The 22,134-nt window shown below is 44.3% G+C and overlaps 1 protein-coding gene across 1 annotated transcript in view; it reads left to right on the top strand.

Annotated features, from left to right (window-relative positions):
• Positions 1–735: 735 nt before the first annotated feature.
• LOC111145539 (sidekick cell adhesion molecule 1) overlaps positions 736–22,134 on the top strand; it is a 509,203-nt gene continuing 487,804 nt past the window's right edge. The window contains 2 exon segments of the mRNA XM_022500452.1: positions 736–832; positions 3,259–3,406. Coding sequence (XP_022356160.1) covers positions 790–832; positions 3,259–3,406 — 191 coding nt within the window. The 5' untranslated portion in view covers positions 736–789.

Raw genomic sequence — 22,134 nt, 5'->3', positions numbered from 1 at the left:
TTACTGAAGTTTTTAGAAAGGCATTGATTTGAAGGACGTGATTACTTACAGTCATATAGCATTGAAAAATACCAATGAAGTCACCTTTCAGTACCCACAACATTTTTAAAGTAAATGTCAGTCCACATGCGGAGACGGAAGCGAGGGAAGTGTGTGAATTGTTTTGGCAGGAGAGGGGGTCTATAACTGTGAGCGCAGAGGGGAATTGTGTCACCATGTCACTGCTCTCTTTGCCTCGATGACCCCTGTATCTCATCCTGAAAGTGTTATTTGAATTCTTAGGTAGAGTAACATGACACATTATGTAAAGTTTATTGCCAGGCCTAGATATGACTTCTAGAGATTCTGAGAGAATTATAAACACCTTTTACTGAAAGGTCTAGTTTACGCATAATGACCTATAGCTATTTTACATTTGTCATTTCTTCAACGACTTGTGAGTGTTGTCTACTACGTGCATGGCAGTGTGCTAGGTGCCAGGGGCAAGTGATGGACAAGGCAGATCTAGAACCTAGCTTGGGGTATTACTTACTGACAGCCTTGCTGGGGAGACAGACATCGATGACGTAATCTCACAAATGGCAGTTGGTGAGTGTGTTGACCAGAGAAGGATTGCACAGACAATAATTTACCAAAAATAAAATATTTGTTGAGCACTTGAGAAATGAGATGCCAGAGCTGCTCTAGATATAGAAGCATTAACACTTCTTTTTGGTATTTGGCAGGTATATTATCCCGTCTTTACAGAGGCTTGATGCTGGGTTTTACCGCTGTGTGGTGCGAAACAGGATGGGAGCTCTCTTGCAGAGAAGATCAGAAGTTCAAGTTGCATGTATGTGTGCATTGGAAAAGTCTCCGAATGATAAATAACAGAAACAAAATGTCTGTGGGGAATGCTGATCAAAATCACTTTTAACCATTGTAGGAATCGAGATTCTGTCTTGGATTCTCTTTGGAACAGAATAATTGCTAAAGGTTTTGGGAGATACCCGCCCTGGCCATCCAGCAGTCAGGGGCTCTGTCAGGCCCTGTGGAGGACAGAAAACAAAGTATTAACAAGATGCCTTCTGCTTTATGATTAGCTGCTCTTAGCATTTCTGATACTCAGATTCAAATGTTTTTCAAATAACAAATTAAACCCAGTTAGGTAAAATTTTGTCAGTTCAAAATTAGTTCTTTCCAGTGATTTGCTTAAAAATCCTTCAGCTACACAATAAAAAGTAGGTGGATAGTAATGTCCTAGATGGCATTACTGTTAGTGACTTGATGAGGTCTCTATGGGGCAGACCCATTTGGAGTAAAAGTAACTAAGGGAGATACCAGAGTGCAGGGAGTTTGTGTTTGATGTTGTATTTGGAAGGAATTGGAGACAGGCTGGCCAACGCAAAGCACTTAATACTTTTGCAGTCCAAAATCTGTGAAGGGTCAGGTCTGTCTAAAATGGCCTTTCTGTAAGTCAATCGGAGAAAGACAACTATCATATGATCTCCCTGATATGAGGGAGAGGAGATGCAACATGGGGGGTTAAGGGGGTAGGAGAAGAGTAAATGAAACAAGATGGGATTGGGAGGGAGACAAACCATAAGTGACTCTTAATCTCACAAAACAAACTGAGGGTTGATGGGGGGAGGGGGGTTGGGAGAGGGGCGGTGGGGTTATGGACATTGGGGAGGGTATGTGCTATGGTGAGTGCTGTGAAGTGTGTAAACCTGGCGATTCACAGACCTGTACCCCTGGGGATAAAAATATATGTTTATAAAAAATAAAATTAAAAAAAATTAAAAAAAAATAATAAAATAAAATGGCCTTTCTGCTTTATTATGTTTTGAATTTACTACCAAAATGTCTTGTCATTGAAAAGAAAGCAGTATTTATGAAGCTTTAAGTTACATGTTACTATGTTATGACAGATTTCAGAGAACTCTAAGGAGTTCCTAAACTGAGCTGTCAACCAATAACTAGAATGTTTTCTTATTTGTTTTTTTGACCACAGGTAAGGCCTATAGTTTTCAGCATTACTATATCAAATAAAATAGTTGCTCACTACTCTTACTATTCTGTAATTATTAGTGACTGAGTGAGGTGCTGGTCCTGTATACATTTAGTTATGTTTTTAATTAGGAAGGCTCAACTTTTCTGAATTGTTGTGAAGTTACTCAGCTAAATTTTTCTGCAGAATAACTGAGAACTTCTATTCAATTGAATAATTGAAAACATAATTAATACATACAAAGTTTAGATCAGTACCCCAAACATATTTGAATAAGTTAACAGCTTGGAATTTATTATCATGTATTAAATGCTATATGTAATATTATTTGGGGCTTTTTTTTTTTTTTGGTCAGTTATTTGTACCCTTGTTTCTATCATTTATCTCTGGCTCTTTGATGTTCTCTTCTTTCTCTTTTCTCCTCCTTTTTGATAACAAGTTTCACTTTGAAAATAACTGTGACTATTTTCCTAATCTGTTTCATTAGTTTGTTTCATCTCTTTCGTAGAATATTAAATGCTGCTTATTACATAGGAAATAATTTCCTTTGAATAAAAACATGCATAGATAATAGAGATTTTCTATGGATTATTCCAAATTTATATACATTGAAAGGAATACACATATGCCACATGTGTGTATACGCATATATCTGTATCTAAGCATAATATAGACATTTTTCAGAGGTTTCAAATGTTACTAATTAAAAAACTGGCCTCTTATACCTACATTCTAATGACTAGGGTTTTTTCTGTGACACCCATTTTTAAAAAGATGCTGTTTACTGGTAGCACAGGGACTGGAACAAAGCCTGGTTGCCCCAGATTAAAGGAAACTGAACTGGGCATCGGTGGCTGACTGGGCGGAACCAGCCAGAGAGTCGGGGGAGCTGGGGGGAGCTGCGGGGCGAGCTGCCGGCACTTCATTCCCATCTCTGTGGTGGTGGGATGCTTTCCCACAGTTTATTCCAATATTAAAATCAGTTGCAAACGTTTCATTGTAGTGTTGCCGCGACACAAAGACCATGAAGTTCTGCTGATTAATGCATTTTGTGGGCACTTTGGAGGCACATGGCTCTGCCTCATGCTTCGCTTCACCCCCAGATCTGCACTCATCAGCATTACTGCTCAATCTCTCTTGTCTTATTGCTTAATTATAGCAACGTCGGTGACTTTGCTGTAATGTATAGTTATTTCCATCTTTGACCCTTCCCCCTCCCAAAAAAAAAGAGTTTTCTGGAACTTAAAGGGTCTGATTTTTCTCTGCAGATATGGGAAATTTCATGGATACAGACCAGAGGAAAACGGTGTCTCAAGGACATGCAGTAGTTCTCAACTTACCACCCATCACCAGCTGCCCAAGACCACAAGTGACCTGGTTCAGAGAAGGGCACAAGATCATTCCCAGCAACAGAATGTAAGTCACTCCAAACTTTAAAACACAACTCATTCCACTTGTTGGCACCATTGACCTATTATTTAATGAATTTCACTGTATCAGTTAAGCCTTGAAAAGAATAATGACCTCGTCTGGTAGTCTTCCCCCAGTCCTTCTAAGCAGCTTTTTGGAAAACTTGGCTTGGAAATGTTTAAGCAGTTTAAAGCAATCGTCGTGTCATGTTACTCTTCGGGATGCTGCGTGCCCAGAATAAAGCGTCCTTCCTTAGTCGTTACGGTCTGTTTTTCCCTTTCTTGAATGCACTTTTTGAGGTGTCGTTGTCGTCCCTGAGTTGTGTTTAGCTCCAAGTACTAATTTAATGAGTGCTGGTATTTACTTACAGAGCTGTGGGGTTTTCCCCCTTTTTACTGAGCCACGTTTGATACTACTTTCTCTGACAATAAAACAGTAGTTACCGCTTATTTCTCTTTATCCTTTTATCCTACCGTGACAGTTTTATTTCCCTTCGTCTAATTAGTGGTTCGCCCATCTATTGCAGAAGAGTTGCTTTGTGATTAGTTAAGCATTATTTCAAGGTGTTCCTGCCTATCCCACATTCAAGGTATTTATCTAATGCCAAACAGATTTTCTTCATTTAGAGCTTTAAGTGATTAAAAAGAACATTTGGTATCTATTTCATAACTGGGCATTCTGCAATATAATTTAAAGATAATGTACCAAATATAAACATTTCAGGGATGAACATTTCTGAAAGAATCATGAAATGCTTATAAGCTTGGGCTAAAAGTCAAGTACTTACTCTGTCAGATGGTTGCACTCATACAAAAATTCATGAGAATTTTGTTTTGTTCTGTTTTTCTAAAACAGATATGTATATAAAATAGTTTGCTGGAAAGGTTTTAAATGTAACTCTGAAAGCCACTGTGAGATGTCAACTTGCTTTCTCCCCTACCTGCCCATCCATCGGGTCCCTTCTCTAAACCAGGCTCCATGGCTCTTCCGCCGGGGCCTCTGAACCTGCCTGACGCCAGACCATTCTTAGCCTTATTGAATACATGTTTCTAGTCTTGTTATCGGAACAGGAAAAATATTGAAGTGTATAAAGGCCATATTTAAAAATTTAGTAAAAGTACTAATTACAGTAGAAAGTGAGATAACTGCTTTCCTTTTTATTTTATAAGAGTTGCTTGGATGTCCACGTTTATATTGATTCCGATGATAATAAATGCCTCTCAAGGTAGGTGAAACAAAGAACAGGGATCAATTTTTCATTCTTTTAGAGGGCTGTTAGGCTGAACAAAAGGCGGCTGAGGTAGACTCTTGCAAAATATTCTGGAAGTTTCTACCATTGAGCGCAGTATGGGCTGGGCCAATTTGGGATGAATGCTAGGGAAGGGTGGGTGCTAGGGAGGGTGGGTAGATTGCAATAAGCTTCCTCTCCAAAGTTGGTGCTTCTAAGTAATGTCAGTGGGAACACAGTCCGTGGTGGAAGGATTTGTCGAACTCAGCAGCAAGCAGCTGTACGGCCTGTCACTTGTTGACTGGCCGTCTAGCCAGATTCACAAGGCAGCATTTATCCAAGAAGTATGGAAGGAGATAGAATGAAATTAACAGCTCTTAATTTTATAAACTTTTCTTTTTCTACTTGCAGATTCTTGTTAAAACCGTTCAACTCCTGGCTAGCTGCTAATGTAAAGATGCTAAGTAGGCTTTAACTTAGTGTCCCATCAAACAAATGATCTGCGAAGCTATTGATAAATCTCCAATCTCAGTAGAATAATGCACCGGTGATCTTTTTTTTTTTTTTTTCCTTAGGAGATGAGTTGAGATAAGATGAGATGAGATGAGATGAGGCTAGTTATGGATATTTCCACATTTTCAGGGCCTTTTGTTTCATACTTTCCACCTCATCATCACCCCCATATTTATTAAGTCCCTGCTGTGCAAGATGTCATAAATCAGTGCCCGTGTGGTTTTCTTCCTAAGTTTATATATCATTCAAAGATACATTGCATTACACTTCTAAGAAAGTTTGGCTTTGGATAGCAGTTGGGAGGGAGGGCATTTCTGCATGGCCCCTGCTCAGACGGTTGGCAGACAGGAGTCAGATGGCGTTAGATCTGTTGTGCACCACCAGAGGTATCCTTTAAAAACTGAAACATTTGGCTGAAAGTGTTTCACTCTAGGGAAACAGGTCAAGCTTCTATACCTATCAGTTCCCTAACACGGCTGTGGAGATGATCCATTGCCACGAGGAGGAGGAACCTCGTCTTGCCAGCCCCACCTCTTTACTTTTTTTTTTTTTAAGATTTTATTTATTTACATGAGAGAGAGAGAGCATGAGGGGGAGGAACAGAGTAAGAGAGACAAACAGGCTCCTCCCTGAGCCCCAAGCCCTATACGGGGCTTGATCTCAGGACCCTGAGATCATGACCTGAGCCGAAACCAAGAGTCGGACACTTAATGACTAAACCACCCAGGTGCCTCACCACTGTGACCTTCAGAATGTGAGCTTTTGGCTTACAATTAAATGATTTTTTTTTTTCATTTTCAAGGGAAATAATAATTCTAATGTTTCCTAACTTGAAAAGTCAGTTGAATTGCCTATTAATAATTTTAACAGCAGCTGTTATTGAGTACCTACTTTAAACACATCCTCCCTGATCCTCACAGCTGTCTTCCGAAGAAGTATAATTAGTTGTGCTTCTAGAGATCAGACCGAGGATTGGAGAGGTTAACCAGCCTACCCAAGGACACACCGCTGACCAGTGGCAGAGCTAGGGTTCTACCCCAGGCCTGTCTGGCTCTGAGTCTCATGCTGTCTTCTGCATCACACTAATTCTTCTTTTCACTTTATTTTGCCAAACCTTCTTGGTGCTTTTGATATCTCTTTCCCTATACTTCTTATTTTCCTATTTCTCCCTTTTTAGAACACCAGTCTTCAATTTGAAATACTACAGGTTGCCGTGAGCCACAGCTGCACACAGACACATTGTCCACCTAGCCCTGAGCCTGCCTACAAGTGTATTATGTATTTGATGTATCGGGTCTGTAAGTCCTTAACTTCAGAAGTTTTTAACAAAAGAGAAGGCAAACATGGTTATCCAGTTAAGGCGTGGGCTTTATGAAATTCAGAGGCCTCGTGGGAGGTAAGGTGGAAACGATGTGTGTGTAGCACAGGGTGGGGGGCAGCAGGCCAGAGAGAGCAGCTGCTGTGTGCAAAACCCAGCACCCGATCCCTGATAGCCTCTTTGTTCTTGAGCTACACACTTGTGGAAGGAAGAGGTTTAGATTGTGCAGCAAAAGGAGCAGCAAAAATCCATCACCATCCCAGAAAATTAGCTGAAGTGAATGTCCCCATGGTGGGTGTGAGCTGCTGCACATTCACGTCAGAATGAGGGTAAAGGAAAAACTCACGAAGTTCTGACTGCACTTTGGGCTTTTCCCCCCATTCTTTTGCCGAGTACTTATCGAGGGCATACCACATCCCAGGTGCTGTGCCAGGCACCGAATATGCAGCAGGAAACAAAAGAAAGTCCTTGTCCTCAGGAACCCTGTCTCCAAGTAGAAGGAAACAGATGACATGCCAGCTGGTGATAATAGTGAGGAGAAAATGAAGCAGGGGCGGAGTGGGGAACGCAAGGGTCAGCTGGGTTGCTGTAGATGTAAAATCAGAGAAGTTCTCTCCCCTAACCACCTCTTTGAGCAGAGACTGGAACAAGTCTGGGGAGGAGGCCTGGGGTAAACCAGTGAGAAGAGCACCAGAGGTAAGGGAACGGCACATGTGTTGGAGGAACAGCCAGGCCGGAGTGAGGGAGAGGGCTGGAGAGGAGGTTTCTGAGCTGGTTGGGCCCGATTCCTAGATGCCGGTGACTTAGCCAGAGTGAGGACTTTGGCATTTGTTCTGAGGATCCGAGCAGAGCAGCAGTGTGATCTCCCTTGTGATCCTTCTGTTAAGAATTCTGTGAGGAATGGACTATCAGGCAGCAGAATCCGAAATGAGGAGGCCTAGTAGGGGTTTGCTGCAGTAGCTCAGGTGACTCAGGTTTGGGGAGGGCTGGTGAGAAGTGACCGATACTGATATATTCTGAACGTAGACTGCGTAGGATTTCCCGCTGGATTAGCTGTGGGGTATGAGAGAAGGAGAGGAGCCATGGACAACTCTAAGAATTTTGGCCTTCGCAGCTGATAGGATGGACTTACCATCTCCTGAACGGGAGAGATGATTTGCAGGCTAAGCAAGTTCTCTGTTTGGGGGTGGGTGTCTAAAATTGGTTTTGTACATGTTTGAGATGCGTAGTAGATGGTCACGAGGATCCATTTGTGAGAGAGTTGTTTATATCAGACTCAAGGTCAGCAAAGAGGTCTAGCTAAACTTGGGCGTTGTTAGTATGTTCGTGATTTTTAGACCTCTTTAATGCTCCGTATGAAACACCTAAGTCAGTAAGCGAAGCCCAAAGAGTTCATCGTATCAGCTGAGATGCTCTTGGTCACAGGTCACAGAGGATGAGTCTGACCGAACTAAACAACCTTGAACTGGAGTACTTGAATTTCAGAACCAAGCCAGGAGAAGGATGGGGAGAGGGGGGGACCAGGGTGGGGGGATGCATACCGGGACTGTGCTCGAGGCCAAGGCGCAGGGAGCCAGTCAGCACTTTAATGGCTTCCCAGGAATGTGAGGTCCAATCTCCTGGAACTTGTAACTATGTCACGTAACAGGGCAGATGGGGAAGAAGGCCGCAGAAGCAGGAGGAGACTCGTAAGCTGGGAAGGTGGGACAGAGGAGGAAAAGTGAAGTCTTTTTTTTTTTTTTTAGATTTTTTATTTATTTATTTGACAGACAAAAATCAGAAGTAGGCAGAGAGGCAGGCAGAGAGAGAGGAGGAAGCAGTCTCCCCGCTGAGCAGAGAGTCTGATGCGGGGCTCGATCCCAGGACCCTGGGATCATGACCTGAGCCGAAGGCAGAGGCTTTAACCCACTGAGCTACCCAGGTGCCCCAAAAGTGAAGTCTTAAGACGAGCACAGGTGTGTTCAGTGCCGGGGGCCCGCCGTGCCTGCTGCCCGCAGTGCTCACTCTTCTCACCTTCAGAAATGAGCAGGTGAGAGTCACGACCCCGAGTGGCATGTTAGGTCGTTTCCTCCAGGAGTTTCAGTGTCCCCTGGGTACTGGCCATCGAAAACATTCTTGTTCTGAGAACTCCGTCTTGTGCAGCAGATACACACTCCTGAAATGGCTGAGTGTGTGAAGAGATGTGAAGTAAAGTCAGTAATATTTGTAAACTTCCTCACCAAAAGTGGAGGGAACATAACCTTGAGGAAAAATGCTATTGATGAAGGAGAAATCTATCTTAGAAAAGGCAAACTATACTTCAAAAGAAATGAGACTAAGTTATACTCAGAATTTTGAATAGGTAATTATAGGTTTTATTTATCTAAGAAGATGAAAAAAATGTATATTTGTTTTTCTGATTTACTGAATCCAAATAGTTTGCTATCTTTGCATGTCAAAGGTGAGGATAGCCTTGTCTTATAAATATCGTCTAATTTGATAATAAAATTGTTCTGTTATTTTGGTTTTGATATATGTTCTTTGTTTCCTTTTATTTCTCAGAATGTGAAATGTGAATGTTGATGTCGTGCAATATTTCTCCCACCTCCAGGAGGTAATTTATGTCGGCAGTTATCAGATTAGGACGCAAAAACTTGTTCTGTACTGTGCCATTCTCTGGCTTAATTGCAGGTTCTTGTGCTCAGACTGCGTGCGGCAGCCTACCTGACGGGAATGCGGAAGCACGGCGTACTTGCCTGTGTTTGCCGGGGACTGCGAAGTTTATAGATTAATTATTTCAACCTCCAGTCAGCTTTTAGCAGGATGACTTGCCAGGGAAGATGTGAATTGTGAAGTATGGGCAGTGAACAGCATCCCAGGCAACGTGGAAACAGCCTGACTCGTAATTGTCCATGCTTAAATACTCGAATGTCCATTAACTTATTACCATTTCATTTCAATCGCTTCAAGAAAGATTTGTTTAAATTAGCGCTTGTAGTGGAAGTCACAACTTAATGCTTGAATGAAGTAGATCTGGTTGTAATAATATTTTTATAGTTAACTGGGCTTTCAAAATAATATGCTTTTAAAAATTTTATATTATATTTTATAGGCATTTTGTGAATGTTTATAGAGTATGTCTATACATGTGAATTGAGCCCTATTTGCTGTAAGTGAAAAAGACTAGGAGATGTGGGCTCCAGACCTGCTTCCATCATTAAGTCCGACCTTGGGCAAATTACTTTCTCTGCTTTGCTTCCATTTTCTCATGTCAAAGTGGGGAAGGTGTGCTAAATGACCACTGAAGTCCTTTCTGGTGTTCACACTCAGCCACGCTTGTGGAAGGGCAGGCCCGTTCTGCGTCTCCCTCTCCTCATGCATTCAGTAGATATTTACTGAGTGCTAATTTTTTGCCAGGCACTGTTCTAGCTGCCAGGGGCAGAAAGGTGAATGAGGCATTGAAGGTCCCGCCATCAGTGAGCTATGGCCTCACGTGGGAACAGGTTAATAAACAGGATACTCTCAGGGGAGGACAGGCACCATGAGGGAATGAACGGCGACTGGGATGGGAGAGCTGAGCGGGAGAGGGAGGGATCTGGTCGCTGCTCTACACTGGGTGGCCCAGGACAGCCTCTCTGGGCAGGCGACATTTAAACAACCACATTACTGAGGTATAATTTACGTACAACATGAACAGATTTTCAGCACACAAATTGATGAATTCTAGCAAATATGTGACAAATGTCAGCCCCTTCCCAGTCAAGTTCCCTGGTGCACTTAGCACTCATATGCTCTCTCCAGCCCTGCCCACTAATCTAATTTTTATTACCATAGGGTAGTTTGTGTATTCCAGAATTTCTTATAAATGGGATCATAGAATATGAAATCTTTTGTGTCTGGCTTATTTCATTCAAGATAATTTCTGTGATACTCTCAGGACGGTGTTTAGTAAGAGTAATCATTAATATTTCTGGGTGCCGGCATTGTTTGAAGTGTTTTCCATGGAATGATTCGTGAGCCTCCCACCAGCCCAGTGAGTCGTCCTGTTATTGTCCCCGCTTGACTGATGGCTGCTAAGGTAGGGAGAGGGCAGCAGCTGGCCAGTGTCCTAGCACCCACTTGCCCTGCTGTGCTGACTGCTGTCTCAGCTTCTGTCTGTAGGGCGAGGAGCCTGCCCTGCATGGAGCTGGAGGACAAGTGTTCTTGGCGGAGAGGGCAAATACTTGCAAACCCAGGAAACAGCTGCTTGGGTTTGCTCAGCTGGAGGGGCTGTTGTGCAGTTGGGGTGTGGAAAAGAGGCAGATGGGAGTACAGGGGACACAGGACCTGCAGGCAACAGAGTCTGAAGGAACCTGGATTTATTCCATGTACCATAAGAAGTCTTTGTGGAGTTTGTGTTTTTTTTGGAAAATGTTTTGAGATTGTGGTAAAATACATGTCACATAAACTTTACCATCCTAACCCTGGTTCGGTGTACAGTTCAGTGGCATTAAGTGCATTCCCGTTGCTGTGTAGCTGTGTAGCTGTCCCCACCATCCCACTATTTCTTGTTCCCATACTGAGGCTCTGCCCCCACTAAGTAACAACTCCCCACTCGGCTCTCCCCACCCCAGCATCCACTCTTCTGTTTTCTATCCCTGATTTTGACGTCTCCAGGGTTCCTCATGCGAGTCGAACCATGCAGTATTTGTCCTTTTCCCTCTTCTTTAATTAAACTTTGTATTTTGAGTTGATTGTGTATTCAAATAGAGTTGTAAGAAATAATACAGGCAGAGCCCGTACACCCTTTAACCACTTTCCCCAGGTGGTGAGATCCTTGCCACACTGTCGCTCCCGATCACATTTAGGGTATTGACATTGATAGGGTCAAAACAGGACACATTCCCATCACCAGAGGGTCCCTCCAGTCTTATTTATGGCCACGCCCCTTTCCTCCAACCCTCCCACCCACCCTCTCCATTTCTATAATTTCATCACTTAGACCATGTTATGTAAGTAGAATCATGCAGTCTGTTGTAGGGTTGGCTTTCTTCACTCATCGTAATCCTCTGATTCATTCAGGTCATTGCCTGCATTGGTGGTTGGCTCCTTCTCACTGTATAGTGTTCCATGGTGCGGACATACCACAGCCTGTGTAGCTGGTGGTGAAGGACATTTGGGTTGTATCCGGTTTTCCACCATTTCAAATAAAACTGCTATAAACAGTTGTGTACAGGTTTTTGTGGAAACAGAAGTTTTGTTTTTGTTTTTGTTTTGTTTTATCCTGGGATAAACACCGGGCAATGCAGGTGCTGGGCCAAATGGTAGCTGCATGTTTAGTTTCTGTAAGGAAACGCCCAGCTGTTTTCAAGAGCAGACGTACTATGCTATACTGCCCCCAGCAGTGTCTGGGCGATCGCGTTTCTCAGTCCCTTCTCTCGCACTTCGTGCTCACACTGTTTTTTGTTTTAGCCATCCTGATAGGTGTGTGATTATAACTCAGGGTGTTTTTAATGTGCATTTTCCTAATGGCTGATGATGTTGAATATCATTTAATGTGTTAATTTTAGAAGGAACCAAATAGGAAAAACTAAACCTCTTGAAGTGAAAAACACAATTATTTATCTAAAAAGTCAATTGAATTGGTGAGAGAGCAGACACTATGCAGCTAAAGTAGGAAATATTGTCCAGGTGGGTGTGAGGAAGAAAACTTAGAATAAAGCACAGAGATAAAAAAGATGGAAAATATGGAAGACAGGCTAAGAGATAAAGAGGATAGAATAATCACTCGAGCTCTAAGAAGGGGGGGGAAAGGTTGAGAAGAATGGGAGGAGATAAAGTTCAGAGATAATTGTCCTAGCATTTCCTAAAATGATGGATCCTCAGAGTCAAAAGGCAGATTAAGCTCCAAGTAGGACAAATGAAAATATATCCAAATCTAGACGTATTATAATGTCACTGTTGAACTTCAAAGACAAAGAAGAAATCTTAACAGCAACCATACATGTAATTCCCGTTGCCTCAAAGGCACAGCCGTTAGATCTCTGTGGGCAGCGATAGTAGAGAAGATAACGGACTAACAGCTTCAAAATTCCGAGGGATGTAACTGTAATTGTGGAAACCCATATCCTGCTAATCTAGTGTCCAAACTGAGGGAGGCGTGAGGATATTTTCAGACAAGACTGGGAATGTATTTTTCTGAGAGCTCCCCTGAGAGACCCACCAACAGTGGGCTTGAGGAGAAAGGAAGTAGAATGTTAGAAATGTTGGTCTTCATTTGATTTTTTTTTCCTGTTAGTAAATGTTTAGTAATTGTGGTTTTACTATGTTTAAATAAAAGATAAGGAAGGTGGAGGGAGCAGGTGGAGATAGTTCTTTGGGCATATTTTTACTGGGAATGGCTGCAGAGAAAGGGCTAGTGTCCACATGGGCTACCTGAGATCAAGGGGGTGGTTTTTCTGTTGAGGTGGGAAATACCAGATAATATTCGTATGCTGGCAGAAGCAGTTCTCCAGGAGGAAAGGACAATGTGAAGGGTCTAGGGAACGTGAGTGCAGCTAGAGGAGCAAAATCCAGGGAGGGCGAGAGGCCAGGTGGCCTGGGCACACACACAAGCAGCATGAGAGGGAGGGCCTGGCATGGTGGGGTCCATGGGCTTACACCTGTACACAGGGGGCCTTCAGCAGGGAGCCTTAGAGAGAGTCAAGGACAGCTTCCACTGTCACAACAGAAGCCTAATGTGGGTGTGGATGCGTGTTGTGTGGCAGATGTTCTTAGGGGAAATTGAGGGCTTGTAGGGTTTTCTTTCCTCTGTGAGTGTTGAGAGGAGGTATGAGTTCAGAGTGGAGTGTGGCACACGATGAGAGGGAAGGTGCTGAATCATGCCGGCACTCAAAGCAAATGGAGAAACATGCTAGGCTCGTGGGACCACCTCAGTGCACATGCATGGTTGCGGCTTGTGCTACTGGAGCTCTTCAAGAAGCTTTACAGGTTCTGTTGCAGTTGTAGGGAAGGCAACTAATTGGGTTCAGAGAAGGTGAAGTTTGCCTGTCGCAAGGGAGTGAAAAACAAGGACATCTAGGGTGTTTGCAAGGGGGCGATGGCTCTCAGTGGACTCGGAGTCATCTGAGGGAGGAAGTGTGGGGTGGTCATACATGGCGGCGTGGAGTCAGAAGACCGCGGGAGCCCGTGAAGGAAGAGGAACGACTGAGTGGGATAGTGAGGGGGAAGTGCTGCGCTGGGCCCCACAGATCCACTCATCCTCACCTTGGCCACTCCTTCCAGTCCTGGACAGCAGGTGTCTCTTCCCATTGGAGCGGAGAGAGTGAGTATTGCAATGCAGAATTCTGGCCCAAGTTAAATTTTTGTAGGGTGAAACTTGACCCTTATGGAAGCCTAGAATGGGTCTATGTTGGGGAGAGGGAGCAGACCAGCAGAGAAGTTGCCACCCCAGCTGGACTGTCCAGCGACAGGTGGCTTCAGGCCTCCTCTCTGAAGTCATCCTGCGAGTTAAGCACAGCTGCAAAGCTGAGGCCAGTGGGCTTCCGCCCTCCTTTGTGCTCTCTCCTCTCTCCCTTCTCCCTGTTTACAGCGATCTCACGCACCTGGAGCGGGCCCACAGAGATGCTGCTGAGGTGACTCTGTTCCCCAGGAGACCCAGGGTGTGATGTCGGGGATCTGGGATGGGACTTCAGAATGAACTCTCGTAGGGATTGGCAAGGCTGAGAGGGTGACCCTGCATGTGGGGCTGGGACGGCACTGGAGAAAGTATCAGCTGAGGTGAGAGGGTTAGTCACCAAGGTCCCAGCAGGGGTGCTCAGCCACGTGGGATGACAGCAACAGGAGGAGTCCTGGTGATGTAGTTTTGATTAGTAGTGTTTTGTTGGGGTCTGGATCCAAACGCCAAGAAAGAATTCTTGAGACGTCTTTGGTGCAAAAAGGTGATTTTATTAAAGGTCAGGACAGGAGAAAGAGCTGCTTCCCTGGGGTTGTGAGGAATGGCCGATTATATACTTGGGGATTGGGGGAGGTAGGGAAAAAGGGAGGTGTCCAAAGGACTTTGATATGCTAAAAAGTCTTCTTTTTTAAAGATTTTATTGATTTATCAGAGATAGCAAGAAGGGAGCGCACATGCCATGGAAAGGGGCAGAGGCAGGGGGAGAAGCAGCACCCTTAAAGAAGACTCTGGGGATATTGGAAGCGTTACTGTTATCAAGCTAAGGCTGTTTTCCCCTCTAGCAAAGTATCAACATTAAGACAGTTGGGGTTTGCTAGAAGAATGTTGTGCTCTGCCTGGCTCAATTATTCGTCAATGGGCTGCAGGTTATAAGGACATTTAATTTTGTCTTCATTTCTTTTCTGCCTCTGTTTCCCACATCACTAGGGACATGCAGAGCCAGGAGATTCCTTCTGCAGCAGGTGGTGGGAGTGAGTTGAAGCCCGGCAGGGGGTTCCGGAGAGTAAAGGGAGCTCTGATTCTGCCACAGCGGCTTCAGAGGAGCTGGGGTTGGAAGGAGAGGCGACGGTTTTGGGGGTGCCATTGATGGCCCTTGCTTTGGTAGATGAGGCTCTGGGAAGCCCTTTTGGAACTGCTCTTCTGGGTGGGTCCTCCAGCGTATGGCACTTAGGAATCCCTCTGCTATAGACAGAAAATTTGTGTCTCCCTCTGTTCCCCCAGTTCATTTGTTGAAATCTTAACCCCCATGTGATGGTGTTAGGAGGTGTGGCCTTCGGAAGGTGCTTAGGTCATGAGGGTGGACCCCTCGTGAGTGGGATTACTGCTCTCATGGAGGAGACCTTCAAAAGCTCCCTCCCCACTTCTGCTACCTAAGACTCAGCCAAAAAGTGGCCACAGACAAGAAAGAGGCTCAGTCCAGACACCCAGTCTGTCAGTGCCTTGAGCTTGGATCTCCAGCCTCTAGAACTGTGAGAGAAATGTTTCTTGGGTACCGGCCGCCCCGTCTGTGGAATTTATAGCAGCCAGATGGATGAAGACGGAGAGAAGAAGAGAAGGCGGAGTCTACCCTGTGACGGATCGCACCACCTCCCAGTGCCTCTCCTGTACTTAGGAGCGGGCAGATGGTCTCTGTACCGAGTTGTCCTGAGATTTAACAAAAAGTAATGAATGAGAAGTAATTTATTAACTAATGTTTGAGGAGGGGAAAGAGGATACATGCTGTATTTCCTCCCACCCCATGGTGTCCTCATGCTTCCTTAATGATGTCCTGTGTACATGTGGCTCTGTGCATGGCTATGTGTGTCGATGTCTGGGGACCTAGTGCTACCTGGCATGAAGGGACCCACGGGTAGAGAATGTGCTGGGGCCGTGGGTACCACTGTGCCCCAGTCTGCCTTCGCTCCTGTATGTGTCCTATGGGCTTTTCCAAGTGCTGGCTTCTGACACCTAGAAAGTTCCTGTTGTTGTTCTGACCACATCCAGGAGAAGTCTCATTGTCTGAGCTGATATGAGGGCATGCAGATCAGTGTCCATGGACATAGGGAAGAGAGAGAGATGGGAACCATGGCATTGCTTCAGCGAATGGCCTCCAGAATGCTGACTACATTTCTGCCTTTCAGTGCTTCAGGGCAGACCTCACTGTGCACGGTTGGAGGAGATCCAAGATTGCCCGAGAAGTTCATGTTTCTTTTCAGATTGTTAGGCATTTTGACACTCTTACATGGAAGGTCACCCTTAAACATTCGATCAGGTTCTGGGCTGTGGCTGGTGGTCGCCGACACTGACAATGGGACCTACACTATCAGTGACACGGACGGACTTGTTGAAGGTCGTTAAAGCATCTTCTGTGTACTAGGGTTTGTTGAGCGTGTGTGGGCAGCTTCCAGCATCCTCCTGCTTTGGGATCAGGCTACCTCACAGCCAGGGAGCCACTCCTGAGCACAGTGAGTAGCCGAAGGGCAGGGGTGGGGAACTTAGAATTACTTGGTTCCATTTGAGTTAGCAGTGTAGTATTTAATGACAAGACTTTAATATTCTGTGTACCAGTTTTTCATTTGAAAATAAAATACCACTTCATTTTACATGAGCAGATCTAGTGACAATAATGCATTTCTTTACAAATATTAGCCTATTATACATCTCAAGTCAGTTGCACATAATTGCATTTCACCAACTCTACATAATACTTTAATTAAAACTAGGATAATTAATATACAGTTTTAATGAACAATAAATTCTGAAGTTGTCAAGCCTAGAATGTGTTATGTGAATCATACCTTGCTCTCTTTTTAGCTGCTAAATTGGTATCCACATTACATTTTGCAATGGCAATGATCTGAGCGGGAGGCGTTCTTTAAATGCTTCTAATAAATGATAGATTTCTTTGTGGCTGTCATATATCTCTCTGTCCCCCTTGCATACAGTCGATTGTTTGCTACTAGTTATAAACCCTAGAAGCAAGGAAAAGTTTTTCTTTGTGTTTCCCCCCAGTTTTATTGAGATATAATTAACATATAGCATTCTATTAGTTTTAGGTGAACAGTGTAATGATTTAATATATGTATTGCAAAATGATCACCACAGTAAAGCTAGTTAACATCCATCACCACACAGAGTTACAACATTTTTCTTCTATTGAGAACTTCTAAGATTTACTCTGTTGGCAACTTTCAAATATATGATATGGTATTCTTTTTTTTTTCCCCAGAGAGAGAAAGAGAGAGAGAGCGAGTGCAGCAAGCACAAGCGGGGATGGGGGGAAAGGAAAGGGAAAATCTCAAGCAGACTCCGTGCTTATAATGGAGCCTGATGTGGGGCTTTACCTTACGACCCTGAGATCTTGACCTGAGCCGAAATCAAGAGTAAAACTCTGAACCAACTGCACCACCCAGGTGCCCCTACAATATTGTATTTTCAGCTACAATCACCATGTATGTTATATGCCCAGAACCTACTTATCTTACAACTGGAAATTTATACCTTTTGGACCCCTTCACCCCTTTTTCCCCCTACCTCCACCTCTGGTAATCACCAAATTGTTTCCTTTCTACGAATTCAGGTGGTTTTTGTTTTTGTTTTTGTTTTTGTTTTTTTTTTAGATCCCATATGTAAGTGAGCTCATACTGTATTTGTCTTTTTGTGTTTCACTTACTTCAAGCAGCATGATGTCCCCTGGGTTCACCCATGTTACCACAAGGGACAGGATTTCTTCCTTCATTAAGGTTGAATGATATTCCATCACATATGCGTGTGTGTGTGTGTGTGTGTGTGTGTGTGTAAGTATACACCACATCTGCTACATCCATTCATGGGTCGATGGACACTTAGTTTGTTTCCATGCCTTGTCTGTGGTGAACGTTGCTGCAGTGAACACGGGCTACACACATCTCTTTGAGACAGTGATTTCATTTCCTTCAGATCTATACCCTGCAGTGGAATCGCTGGATTGTGCACTAGTTCTGCTTTTCATTTTTGGAAAACCTCCAAACTGCCTTCCACAGAGGCTACACCAGTTTACATTTCCACCAGCGGTGCGCCAGTGTTCCCTTTCTCCACATCCTCGCCAATACCTGTTACCTCCTGATAATACCCACCCTAACAGGCATGAGGTGAGATCTCGCTGTGGTTTTGATTTGTATTTTCCTGATGATCAGTGATGTTGAGCACCTTTTCATGTAACTGTTGGCTGTTTGAATATCTTCTTTGGAAAAGTGCATACTCGACTCCTTTGCCCGATTTTAATTGGATTGTTTCTTTGTTTTTGAAGGCTCGGCAACTTGGCAAAACACTTGACCATCCCAAATTGTGAGTGTTTATTAGATGAATGGATAAGTATTTCCTGAATGAATAAATAGTAGTAGTTGATCCATTCTGGGGAGATAGTGCGGGACAGTGTACATTAAATTAAGACTCAGAAAACTATGGTCCTGGTCTCAGCTCCATCAGTTAGGAGCTACATGACCTTGACCAAGTCCTTTAACTATTCCCAGCCAAGGTAATATAGTGGGACATCTCAAACGGAGAGAGTAGTAGCTACCCTACCCAGCTCTTGGAATTACTACAGGGAACATGCATTTGTTGGGTAAAATTATAGATGTGAAAATGCTTTCTAACCTGTAAATGTAATGTACCGCTCTTGGTCTCTATCATTTCTGCCTCTGGTCAGTATACTCTCCATATACACGAATGTGCACTAGTATTGAAAATCCACCATGTATCAAGTCCTCTGGAACTGTGGATCTTTAGGTCATTTCCATAATGAATCTCCAGTCCTCAGTCAAGTGGCACCTTGTGGTACAGAACACAAGTCCTACCCCCTCGGCTTCCCCCAGTTACAATGTCCTTGGGAGATTCAAGCAGGTCTTGGTATTGGCTGGGTAATTAGGGAAGCATTGCTTCCTGTGCATCTAATGTGTAGTTCATTACACAGTCAAGTGTAAGTGACTTTTATTAGCTTCTCTTTTGGATTATCAGGGCCACTGGTTATCTCTCCCAAATACAGGTCACTGATTCATTCACTTGTCTCTTCATTTAACAAGTACCCAATTGCACTGGCATCATCCATGAAAGTTACTCCTGAACCACCAGATTCTCTAGAAAGGAAATATGCTTTGGACTCTGGCCAAGGGGATACTGCTGTAGTTAATAAGTCAAGAAGACTTTGTAACACTGTTTCCTTTGTAATCCACACATAGGGCCTGGCCCCTGAGGGCAGCTTCTGGTGATGCTCCAGGATGCATGTCATCTTGTATATCCAAGGAGAGCCAATGCTCAGAGTGCAGTTCAGTTTATACGGGCACCTTGGGGGCTCTGTGTCATGGCAAGACAGGTCTCATCTGGGCTTGCCCCAGAGTCCTTGGGCAGAAATCTTGGCTACCAAAGTGAAGTTATCTCACACAACAGAGGAAGGGAATGAGCATCAGGAAGGAAGGGATGTGGTCAGAGCTCAGGGAAAGTCACCTTATGTGTGACTCATGGTGTGTGTGCACTTCAGGGCTAGGACCATGAGGAGGCTGCGATGTGCAGAGGCTGAGGCCCTGGGGGAATGGGGTGGGTCAAGAAAGACAAACAGATGAGTGGTGGGCCAGCTCGACGGCAGGAGGTGCTGTTAGAGTTGGTAGCCTGTGTCCACAGGTGGGAAGAGAAGCATTTCCAGGGATGGACCAGGGAGCAGGGTGGGGGTGTACAGTACAGCCTGCAGAGTCCTTGAGATCATATTTTCGAAGGGGATCAAGGAGCACAAATTGTGAGTTGAAGACCCCACACAGATGGAGATTGGGCAGGGGACAGGGCAGGCTTTAGAAAGCACATGACATTTAAGTAAGAAGGGCTAACTGTGAGAACCTGCTGGATTCTTTAATCATTTTCTGATTCTGGGCAGAACTAACTTAATAACTGAGCAACTCAGCTCCATCACCTGTGACGTGGGGTGAAAGCAGTGTTGTGACTGTCTGATGTGACACACACTGCTAGTGTGTCGGCTGGGGCTCTGCTGTGCCGTGGGTCAAGCGGGCTGGCCTCTGGGTGTGGGTGCTGTGCAGCCCGTGTGGACGCTGTGGAGACTCGTGCGTTTCCTCCACAAGGCTGCTCTGAATCTTCACGGCACCCGAGGAAAGGAAGCAGAGGAAGTCTTACCACACCAGTTTTGTGGATGACTGCGTGGGGGAAGAAAGTGGCTCTGTGATTTAAGGTCAAATACAATGTAAGTGATAGAGCCAGGGATGGAGTTCAGTGCCTTAATGATGCCTTTCTGGTCATTTTGGGGAACGTTTATGACACTCAGCTTGCCCACACGGGATTTGGGAAGGGGAAAAACGTCCTTGCTGGGCATTTGACACCCCATCTCCGGCTCCACGATGCTGCATGTGGTGTGGTGCCCAGCGGCAGGCCTGAAGCTTCCGAAGGCGCCTTTTCTGCCTCAATAAGATGCAGGTGATAATAGAACTGACCTCGCAGCACTTTCATTTTGTTTGTGATAATCAAATATGGTAACAGATAGAAGAGCCTATTGTGAGTTGCAGAATGTCCTGTCTGTGTGACCTGGACTCCTTTTCTCACGCGGGCTCATTCCTCGCTGTAATCAGATCTGACCAAAGCCTAGTTAGATCGAATTGCTCGAGCATTTGCATCCAGAGGACAGTCCCGAATGTCAAAGCTGTCACTCATTCACTCGGTCTGCCCACCAGTCAGCAGGTGTGAGGCTCTGGGGATAAAGAGATCAATAACACAAGCCTGACTCTGAAGGGCTCACAAGCTAGTGAGGGGATTGTAGCTACTTCTTCATAGTTCATCCAGCCTAGCCTCTTTGTTTTCTTAAATAATAGCTTTATTGAGCTGTAATTCACCTATCATAAGTTCTTTTTAAAGAATACACCATTTTAAAGTGTATAATTCAGTGATCTTTAGTATATTCTGAGTTAGACAATCATTTCCACTCTCTAACAGAGCATTTCCACCGTCCCTGAAGAGACCCCCCAAACCCCCTAGTAGTCCCACCCCCAGCCCCCTGGCCTTGGCCGTGATCAGTCTGCTTTCTATCTTTGTGTATTTGTCTGTTCTGGGCATTTTATATAAAAGGAATCATACACTATGTGACCTTCTGACAGTCCGTGGTCTTTATTCAGTGATTTTTTTTATTCTTTTTTTCCCCCCTTATTGATCATCATTAAATATTTCAATGGGTCTTTTTTGGGTACCTTTCGTGAGCTAAATTCTACCTGGGTAAAGAAAAGATGTCCTTCATTTCTTTAACAAACATTTGTCTGGTGTCTCCTTTGTGTCGGGCACTCTGGCGGGCATGCATATGATACCACAGAGCTCCCTGTTCTCACAGGATTTACAGTAGTAAGGGGAAGCAGACCAAAAAATAGGCAAATGAACAAACACATAAAGAGAATTGGGTGATGAGGGAAGCCTATCACAGGATATAATATTTAGAACAGAATTAAAGGAAAGAAGCCAGCAATGTGAAGAAATGGGACTGGACATTCTGGGTATGGCATTGCCGAGAAACTGAAGTCAGGAAGCGCCCCGTGGAGGTGTGAGACCTGGAGGGAAGCTGGCCTGGTCATCGTGCTGTGGGAGGGGAAAGTAGTCCTAGATGAGGTCAGTGAGGCCTGGTTATGCACGCATGGCAGAGGGTTGGGGTTTTATATTTTAAATTATTTTTTAAAAAATTTTTATTTTATTTGAGAGAGAGAGTGAGAGCATGAGAGGGGTGGGGGCAGATGGAGAAGCAGACTCCCTGCTGAGCAAGGAACCCAATTCTGGGCTAGATCGCAGAACTCTGGGATCATGACCTGAGCTGAAGGCAGATGCTTAACTGACTGAGCCACCCAGGCGCCCCAGAGGGTTGGGGTTTTATTCCAAGTGTGGTCGAAAGACATGGAGGATGCCTTGATCTGATTTGCTTTCAGAAAATCTAGCTGCTTTGTGAAGAATGGATAGTAAGGGGCAAGAGTAGAACCAGAATACTTAGGAAGCTCTTGCAGACATCCTGACAAGAGAAGCTTACATAGCCTGAAAGAAGATGGGAAAGAGGAAATGGGGAAAAAGGAACAAATTAATCGGTTAAAGCAGAATCAATAGTTATGATATGAATAAATAATAACAAATTAAGGATGACTAAATAGAATCGATAGGACTTACAGGTGGAGCAGGTGTATAGGGGAGCTAGACTTCTTGTTTCTGATTCGACTCCTTCAGTACTTGTCTACTGAAATAATGGTAACGGGGTAAAGATGGGCTTGGGGTATGTTTAG

The sequence above is a fragment of the Enhydra lutris genome, unplaced genomic scaffold (assembly GCF_002288905.1).
Source record: "Enhydra lutris kenyoni isolate GAN:26980312 unplaced genomic scaffold, ASM228890v2 scaffoldscaffold13, whole genome shotgun sequence".
In the NCBI taxonomy this organism is placed as follows: domain Eukaryota; kingdom Metazoa; phylum Chordata; class Mammalia; order Carnivora; family Mustelidae; genus Enhydra; species Enhydra lutris.
Note: the sequence above shows the minus strand (reverse complement) of the source record. Positions and strands in the feature narration are given on the sequence as shown.